Raw genomic sequence first — 9,207 nt, forward strand, 5'->3', positions numbered from 1 at the left:
GGTGGTGGGAGAGAATCCGGTGTCCATCCTGAATGCTGCCTTCCTCACCAAGGAAAGCTTGGGGGGAGGCAGGTGTGGGTTGTCCCCTCACCCAGCAGGCCTTACCCAGGGTGCCCTGGGGAGAAGGTGCCTGGGTCAGAGGCACAGGATGAAGTAAGGAGGGTTCATCGTCTTCCCTAATAAGAACCCACCCTGTATATACAACTCAGACCCTTACACAGCACAGAATCATGGAATATCCCCATTGGGAAGGGAGCCACAGGGATCAGAGTCCAAGCCCTGGACCTGCACAGGACACCCCAACAATCCCGCCCTGGACCTGCACAGGACACCCCAACAATCCCACTCTGTCCCTGAGAGCGTTGTCCAAACACTCCTGGAGCTCTGGCAGCCTTGGGGCTGTGCCCACTGCCCTGGGGAGCCTGTTCCAGGCACTTCCATCTGCAGGCTCACTCCCTGTGCCAGCTTTGCCAGTCAGAGAGTGTTTGCAGACAGGCACAGCCTGTGCTGACTCTGTTCTCCTGGGACAGAATCTGTTCAGGTAGAGCTGGGCTAGTTATAGTTTTATCAAAATGCAGTTTTCTGTCCCAAACCTTCAGGCTGGCTCTCAGGAGCTGGCTGCCCTGAGCATCCTCTCCCCTGACCTGCAGAGCCCGTGTGTGGCTGCAGGATTTGTGCCATAGATAGAAACCTCCTGGCCAACAGCACGAACCGAGCAGGGGGTTGGTGCATCTTCCCTCCCCCATGCCAAGGCAGCAGCTGCCGTGTGAAAGAAAGAGAAGGGAAAACCACCTTGGAGCCAAATTCCTCCTGAAATGACCGGCAGGGAGGGGAAAAAAGAGGGGTGTTTGTCTGAAGGAGAAAATGAAGCCGTGAATTAGTAAATACCCAGGAGTCAGGAGAGGTGCTGGCTGGAGTCTGGGCTCTCCTGCAAGGAGTGAAAGCTGCTTGGAGAGGGAGTTGTCAGGATGATAAACATCTTCTCTGCCCCCAGCCTGCCCTCGTGTGCCCTGTGTGTCTGCAGCAGGCTGGGGGTCCCTCCGGGGAGGTGGCACTGTGACATTTGATGTTACACCTGCATCCAGCGCTGCTGGTGCCCTGATAAACGAGGGGACTGTGGTATCCCTCTTCCCAGGCAACCTCCTCTTCCCATCCTGCTGCTGTGCCGTGTGGGAATGCTGCTGGCTCTCTCCCCCCGGGCTGCCGGGGAGGCTCCGCTGCTCCTCCCGGGGCTGGGGCTGATTTATTGCTCCCCATAATTACTGTCAGCCCCACACTCTCCCACCTCCTCTCTGGCTCTGCCAGCAGACAGCCATGGTGACATTTCAGCGCGTTACTCCTGGCCCTGATGGCTTTTACAAGTAGTTATTGCCTTTCTGCCTCCCAGCCTTTCCCTCCTCCCACATCCCTGCCCTCACTCCCTCCCTTCCACTCTGCCCTGGGGCTGCTGGTCCAGGAGAGCTGTGGTGTCTGCAGAGGCTCCAGGTGGGAGCAGGGAGGTTTCATTTCTGCATTGGGTGGGTTTAGATCTGCCTTAGTAGGTTTAGATGGGAGATGGGGAAGGAATTCATCCCTGTGAGGGTGGGGAGGGCCTGGCACGGGTTGCCCAGAGAAGCTGTGGCTGCCCCATCCCTGGGAGTGTCCAAGGCTGGGTTGCACAGGACCTTACAGCCCATCTCATGGGGGAAGGAAACACCTTCCGCTAGACCAGGGTGCTCCAAGATCCATCCCTGGAAGTGTCCAACCTGGTCGGTGGAAGGTGTCCCCGCCCACGTCAGGGGATGGAACCAGACGGGCTTTCAGGTCCCTTCCAGCCCGGGCAGTCTCTGCTCTGTGCTCGGCGCTGCTTTAACCTCCCGGCTTTGTCCTTTGCTCCGCACAGAGCGCTGCGGGAAGTGCCAGTTCGGGGCCATCTGCGAGGCGGAGACGGGGCGCTGCGTGTGCCCCACCGAGTGCGTGCCCTCTGCCCAGCCCGTGTGCGGCTCCGACGGCCGCACCTACGGCAGCGAGTGCGAGCTGCACGTCCGAGCCTGCACCCAGCAGACCAACATCCTGGTGGCCGCCCAGGGAGACTGCAGTGAGTCTGCCAAGGTCCCCTCCATCCCTCCGCTCGCCCCCCCGCCCCGGCCCTGCCCACCCGGGGCTCGGCGGGTCACCCACTCGCCTGGGCTTCTCGCCTCGTCCCGCGGGGTCTCCCCATGTGGCTTAGGAGGAATTTTATCCCCAGCTGGTTTAGTTGTTTCCCCATCGTAGGTGGTGTCTTCCTCCCCCCCACACGTTACTTGGTAGAGAAATTGGATTAGTGTCCACCGGGCTGAGCAAAGAAATCGGGCTAAAAACGTGTTAATGGCCACCATCAGAACTGAAAGCACTGAGGGTCTGTTTGTTCACACACGGCTTTCCCTCCGCCCCCATCCCCTGGGGTTAATTCTTCTTTGTTCCCACGTTTCCTCCCCACTCCCCAGCCCAGGGAAATGTCTGTGCTAATTTCTTAATGAATTAAAAGCCCTGGCCGGGTTCTTCATTAAGGCAAAAGCTGTTTGGGTAAAAGCAATGATTCGAGCCACATAAAACCTGTCCAGCTGGGTCTGATGTTCCAGGGATTGAGCTGGTGCGTGGAGATCCTCCCTGAATTCGGGAGAGAATGCCTGAGTGTGACAGATGACCCTCAGTGCTCCAGGGGCTCAAGTCAGAACACACCACGAGAGTAAATGGGATTTCTTAGTGGTGTAAGGAAGAATTGTTGCACACTACACCCCTGGGTGCTGATGGGGGGTCAGGAATGCTCAGGGTGGGCACACAGTGCCCGTGGGTGCTGATGGGGGGGTCAGGAATGCTCAGGGTGGGCACACAGCACCTGTGGGTGCTGATGGGGGGTCAGGAATGCTCAGGTTGGGCACCTGGCCATCGCAGAGCCTTTGCACCGATCAAATCAAACAATAACATCAGTGGTCCCCAGCTGTGTGACACTGCTCAGCCGGCCACTGGAGCCCCCGTGACGCCTGCCTGTGTTCCCCCCTGTGTCCCCAGAGTCGTGTGGCAGCACGGTGTGCTCCTTTGGCAGCCGCTGTGTGGGTGGGCAGTGCGTGTGCCCGCGCTGCGAGCGCCAGCCCCCGGCCCCGGTGTGCGGCACCGACGGGCTCACCTACGACAACCAGTGCGAGCTGCAGGTGGCCTCCTGCCAGCAGAAGAAGAGCATCGAGGTGGCCAGGACGGGGCCCTGTGAGGATGGTAGGTGTGAGGGTGTGTGGGGGTGCATGAACCGGGGAGAGAGGGAGGGGGGACAGAGGGTTCCGCTGCCACGGGAGCCCCGCTGTGTGGAGCTCGGGCACAGTGCCCTGTGAGACCCCCAGAATGCCCAGCACAGTGTGCCAGCAGTGCCTCCTGCCCACTCAGCACCCCGCTTGCCACCCCCCTTTCCCCTGTACCCAGCAATGTGGAGGTGATGCCGCCCAGATGGATGGGCAAGGAGTTATTGCTGCTTTAATGTCACGCTTTGGAGGGTCTCATCCAGGCAAACAGAGCCATTCCTGGGGCTGGGAGCGCAGCTGCTGCTTTGCTTCCCTCTGTTCTGGGGCTGCTCGAGGGCCTGGCCTGTGACCTGGTCCAGTGGGTGACATCCCATGGCAAACTGGCTTAGAACAAGATGATCCTTAAGGCCCGTTCCAACCCAACCCATTCCATGGTGCTGTTGCCTGAGTGCCAGGGAAGGTTGTGGGCTTGGCTGTACCTTGCTTGGCCAGGCTAAAAGCTAAGAACCTGCTGAGTTTTCCCAGATTGGGGAAGGCTGTGGGTTATTGCTGGCTGAATTCATGTAAGGGAGGCACCTAAACCTCCCCGCTCTGGTGAGCTGAGATTCCCTGGCTCGTTGCACGTGTAGTCGAGCTGGAAAGGACTTCAGTGCATGGCAGAGCTTAAGGAGAGAGGAAGACATAACATGGTGTTTGATCACAGCCCTCCTTGGGGAATTTCAGGTTGATGTCCCTCTGGGAGAAGAGCTTAAATAATTCTCTGTGTAATGCCAAATCCCAGCCTTTGATCACTCAATAAAAAGGGCCAGGTTCCCCTTCCCCCCCTACCCTTCCCCTTTAAGAAGCCTTTGAAATCAGCAACATCTCTGTTGCTGCTGGAGCTCTGAGCATCTTACAGAGAGGCAGCCAGGCTGGGGACAGGCTTTAGGTACTTAAAATATCTCCCTAACCGAACTTCTAAACCCAAACCCCATCCCTTCCTCTGCTCTGCTCTCCGTATCGGCAGCAGCAATCTCCCTGTGCACAGCACGTTTGGGAGAGCAGGAAAAGGAGTGGGATCAAAGCATGGAGTTAAATTGTCACCAAGGCCCGTGGCAGCCCTCCCTCCCCTGCGTGGCTGTCAGCTGGCTGAGCTGCAGGGAGCTGCAGGAGCCTTGGTTTGGCTCCTGCAGTGATGCCGGAGGAGGAAAGCCTCAGGCTAAAGCAGGTTTGCAGTTATTGTGTTGGCTCAGCACAGTCAGTGGTGGGAGAACCTGCTTTGTCCAAGAGAGAGGGGGATCTTCCCTGACAGCTGGGCATAAGCATCCAGATATATTTGGCCCAGGATTTTGGGGTTGCTTGTGCCGAGGAGGTTGAATCTGCTCGGATTCGGGCAGGTGTGTGCAGCTGTGGGCACATCCTGGGGCCAGGGCAGGGCTTTGGCCCCATCCCCTCCGCTCCCCCCCGTGCTGGGGCTGAGCCCTGTGTCCCCAGGGTGGTCCTCCCTTGCAGAGTGTGGCTCGGGGGGCTCTGGCTCCGGGGATGGCAGCGAGTGTGAGCAGGACCGGTGCCGGCAGTTCGGGGGCTGGTGGGACGAGGACGCCGAGGACGATCGCTGCGTGTGCGACTTCACCTGCCTGGCCGTGCCCCGCAGCCCGGTGAGCCCCCCTGCACCCTCCCTCCCCTCCCCTCTTCTCCTCCCTTGGTTCCCTGGGCCAGGAGAGGGCGTCCCATGGGATAGGGAACCCTCCTTCCCGTGCCAGGGGCTGCCCTGAGCGGCTGCCCCTCCCTGTCCTGGCAGGTGTGTGGCTCCGATGGTGTCACCTACGCCAACGAGTGTGAGCTGAAGAAGACACGGTGTGAGAAGCGCCAGGATCTCTATGTCACTGGCCAAGGAGCCTGTCGTGGTGAGTCCCCTGATGGCAGCCCTCCCCACCAAAGCTGGCACAAGCTCTGGGGGTGCCCAGCCTGGTGCCCTTTCCCTGTGGATAAGCAAGGAAGTGCCCACTGTGTCCCTGTTCATTTGCTGATCCCGCTGCATCCTTCCTGTTCCATGCCCTGTGCTCTCCCTGGCTAAGGGCAGGACCTCGCCTCGTGGCCTGTTCCCAGAATCTCCAGGTGGTTTTGCAGGAATTGCTGCCTGCTGCTCCATCCATACCTTGGCCATGCATCCCAGCAGTGTCCTGCCTGCCAAAAATAACCTGTACCCCTCTGCCTTCCTCTGCAGCCCTTGCCACAACCCCACCACCCCTCCTGGTTGTGCACTGCAGCCAGACCATCTACGGCTGCTGCCCAGACAACATGACCCTGGCGCTCGGAGTGGGAGCAGCAGGATGTCCAAGTGAGTGGATTTTGTGTTGGGAAAGCCTTCTAAAACCTTGGAGTCCAGCCCTTGACCCAGCACTGCCAGGTCCACCACTAACCCTTGTCCCCAGGTGCCACACCCACGTGTTTTTTAAACACCTTCAGGGGTGGTGATTCCCTGGTCAGCCTCTTCCAATGCCTGACCAGCCTTTCAGTGAAGAAATTTTCCCTGATATCCCATCTAAACCTCCCCTGGCACAACTTGAGGCCGTTTCCTCTGGTCCTGTCACTTGTTACATGGGAGGAGGAACAACCCCCCACCTTGCTACAACCTCCCAGCACGTGTTCTTCCCCTTCTGGATCTACTGGTGATGGATGCTCTTGTCCTTCCAAAAGCTCTGAGACAACCTCCAGGCCTAAATCCCTTTGAAATGCAGGAAGGCAGGATGGGAGCTCAGAACTTGTCTGGATGCCCCCAGAAGTGCCCCCGGGGCCAAGACTGTGCCATTGGTGCCTTCAGCCCATTGCTGGACTCACCAGCCTGAGTGACAGGAATATTCCACGTGTGCTTGAGCTGCAGGATGAGGTGGAACAGAGCTTGGAGGTTCACCTGGGGACCTTCCACAGGCCACCCCAGGACCGGTGACTGGTGGGTGACTGCACTGTGCAGGAAGCTGAGCTGCCCAGCGTTTCATTAATATTTATTAAATAATTATCAGGGCCAGAAGGAACATTTTTAAAAGCATTAGCAAAGCCTTTAACAGCTGAGGCTGTGGCTGCCTGGCAGGGAACACATCACCCCATGGAGACACGGCTCGTGCTGTGCCTGTGCAGGGCTAATGCCTGTTTGATGAGGGGGGAGTCCTGTGTAATGTGCTGGATAATTTCAAAAGCAGCAGCACTGAATGTCCAGAGGTGTCCTGGCAGGAGTAGGGGGGGTGTTGCAGGCTGAGGTGGGTGCTGGGCAGAGGAGACAGTCAGGGTGATGCTACAGAGGACACAAGCATTTTGGTTTTAGCACCACACTGGTAGTGGTGATCCTATGTGTCTCTGGTGGAAATCCTGCCCTCCAGTCCATGGGCACAGCTTCCCACTTCACTGGGGTTCAGTATCCCACTGGTTTCTGTCCCACCTGTGTCCCTGTGCTGCCAGCAATCATTCATCAGGGGCTAATTACCACTTAACCAGCAGCTTGAAGCCCCTGGGGTGGGTTTGTCTGTGGATGTGCCACTTCCCTGCCTCTGGCAGTGTGGGGATGTGCTCATGGCACCCTCCTGGCTGCTCCCCAGGTCTCCCTTTCTCCCCGTGTCTCTTTTCCCCTGCTCCCTGTGGGTGAGGAGAAGCGTCTCTCTGTCTATCTTTGGATCGCTCCCCTCCATCAAGTTCCTAATTAATGAATTAATAATAAACTTCTAATAGCTTCCTTCCCCTTTGATGGTAATGAGAGAGGAGTCCTTGATGACAGCAGGCTGATCCCTTGGAGGTTTAGTTTCCCCTCGGAGCAGGAGCAGCTGGTGGAACCTCCCCCTGCCCAGCGCAAGCCCACCCTGGCTGGAGCTCGGGGGCTCCTCCCTGGCTCAGCCCCTCTCTGAGGCTCTCTCTGCCCACAGGCACGTGCCAGTGCAACCCCTACGGCTCCTACGGGGGTTCCTGTGACCCTGGCACGGGGCAGTGCTCCTGCAAGCCCGGCGTGGGGGGGCTCAAGTGCGACCGCTGCGAGCCGGGCTTCTGGAACTTCCGCGGCATCGTCACCGACAGCAAGAGCGGCTGCACCCGTGAGTGGGGCAGGGCTGGGGCAGCACCCGGGGCAGGGCTGGGGTGTCAGCACCCCTCATCCTGCTGCTCCCACGGGCAGGGCCCCGTGGCCTGCTCGGGGCGGGTGTCAGGGTGTTAATGTTAAAACTGTGAGCCCCAACGTTGGTCCCGTTGTCAGGCACCTCCAGTGGCTGTTGGTCCCATTGCAAGTCATCTCCAGCACCTGTTTGTCCCATTATAAATAATTTCCAGTGACTGTCCCATTGCAAGTCCTCCAGTGGCTGTTTGTCCTGTTGTAAGTCACCTCCAGTGACTGTTGATCCCATTCTAAGTCATCCAGCAGCTGTTTGTCCTATTGTAAATCATCCAGTCACTGTCCCATTGTAGTCACCTTCAGCAGCTGTCTGTCCCACTGTAAGTCCTCCAGCAGCTGTTTGTCCTATCACAAGCCATGCAGTGACTGTTTGTCCCACTGTAAGTCCTCCAGCAGCTGTTTGTCCTATCAGGAGCCATGCAGTGACTGTTTGTCCCGTTGTAAGTCACCTCCAGCAGCTGTCCTGCAGAGCTGGGTGCCGTGCCCCGTGCCAGAGGGACCTGGGTGATGCTGCAGTCGGCTCCATGAACCCCCCAGCACAACAGTGTGGTTTTGCCCTTCTCTTCCAGCCTGTAACTGCGACCCCGTGGGGTCAGTGCGAGATGACTGCGAGCAGATGACGGGGCTGTGCTCCTGCAAGACTGGCATCACTGGCATGAAGTGCAACCAGTGCCCCAACGGCAGCAAACTGGGCATGACTGGCTGCGAGAAAGGTGAGGGGCACCAAGAAACGGGTCCTTGGGAGAGCTAAGATGCACCAGGAGGGGGAGGGATTTTGCTTTCTGTGTGCTCTGATCACCTCTTCTTCCTGCCCCACCAGACCCCTCAGCCCCCAAATCCTGCGAGGAGATGAGCTGCGAGTTTGGGGCCTCGTGCGTGGAGGTCAATGGCTTTGCCCACTGCGAGTGCCCGTCCCCGCTGTGCTCAGAGGCCAACATGACCAAGGTTTGGGGGACAGGCAGCCCTGGGTGGCTCAGGGGGGGCGAGCAGGGACCTGTGGGGGTTCATCTGTGTCAGGCAGCGCGGGGGTCTCGTGTCTCTTCCCCCCACAAGAAGCAGGAGGGCGGGTTTGGTCCCTGCCTTGGTGCGTGGGGAAGGGGGATGTGCAAGGGTAGATGTCTCCCAGCAGAGCTGGATGCTCTGTCCCCCACCTGAGAACTCTGAGTTTGCTCTGCTTCTGGCCTCCCACAGCCCACCTCAGGTCCCTCTCTGCAGACCATCCCCTCTGTGCCTCGGAGGGACTCCTTCCAAATCCTTCTAGCCTTTAGAGCCCGGTTTATTTTGCCTGGAGAAGGGCAGGGGGTGCAGCTCACGTGTCCCCTCTGCCTCAGAATTCTCCCAGCATTTAGAGTCGAGTTTCTTTTGCTCGGAGGAGGACAGAGGCACAGCTGACGTGTCCTCTCTGCCCCCCAGGTGTGTGGCTCTGACGGTGTCACCTACGGGGACCAGTGCCAGCTGAGGACCATCGCCTGCAGGCAGGGCCAGGTCATCACGGTGAAGCACGTGGGGCAGTGCCACGGTGAGTGCCCCCTGCTCTGGGGGGCTGGGGCAGTGCCAGCCCCGTGACCTGAGGTCTGGCTGCTTTCCTGTGCAGTGCCAGGGCATTTCCTGACATTTCCTGCCCAGGGCAGGTGCCCTGAGGGTTCCCAACCAGTGTCACGGGTTTGCAACCTGCTTCCCAGTGCCGCTGCCAGCCTTTCCCGGAAGGTGCCCCCCTCCTTACCCGCCCTGTTTGCTGCTCCTTCCAGAGTCCATCACCCACACGAGCCACCCGTCGCCTCCCACGCCGCTGCCCACGCTGCCCTTGGACCGGCTCATCCTCCC

General features: G+C 59.0%; 1 protein-coding gene across 1 annotated transcript in view; it reads left to right on the forward strand.

Moving 5' to 3' along the window:
* The window catches only part of AGRN (agrin), a 117,797-nt gene that overhangs the window by 85,512 nt on the left and 23,078 nt on the right, over window positions 1-9,207 (forward strand). Inside the window, exons 10-19 of the mRNA XM_029962403.1 lie at window positions 1,883-2,077; window positions 3,031-3,231; window positions 4,743-4,888; window positions 5,032-5,137; window positions 5,458-5,571; window positions 7,145-7,309; window positions 7,953-8,096; window positions 8,204-8,328; window positions 8,797-8,902; window positions 9,132-9,205. Coding sequence (XP_029818263.1) covers window positions 1,883-2,077; window positions 3,031-3,231; window positions 4,743-4,888; window positions 5,032-5,137; window positions 5,458-5,571; window positions 7,145-7,309; window positions 7,953-8,096; window positions 8,204-8,328; window positions 8,797-8,902; window positions 9,132-9,205 — 1,376 coding nt within the window. The remainder of the gene's footprint in view (window positions 1-1,882; window positions 2,078-3,030; window positions 3,232-4,742; window positions 4,889-5,031; window positions 5,138-5,457; window positions 5,572-7,144; window positions 7,310-7,952; window positions 8,097-8,203; window positions 8,329-8,796; window positions 8,903-9,131; window positions 9,206-9,207) is intronic.

Source organism: Manacus vitellinus, unplaced genomic scaffold, assembly GCF_001715985.3.
Source record: "Manacus vitellinus isolate BGI_N305 unplaced genomic scaffold, ASM171598v3 scaffold_46_pilon, whole genome shotgun sequence".
NCBI classification, from domain to species: Eukaryota; Metazoa; Chordata; class Aves; order Passeriformes; family Pipridae; genus Manacus; species Manacus vitellinus.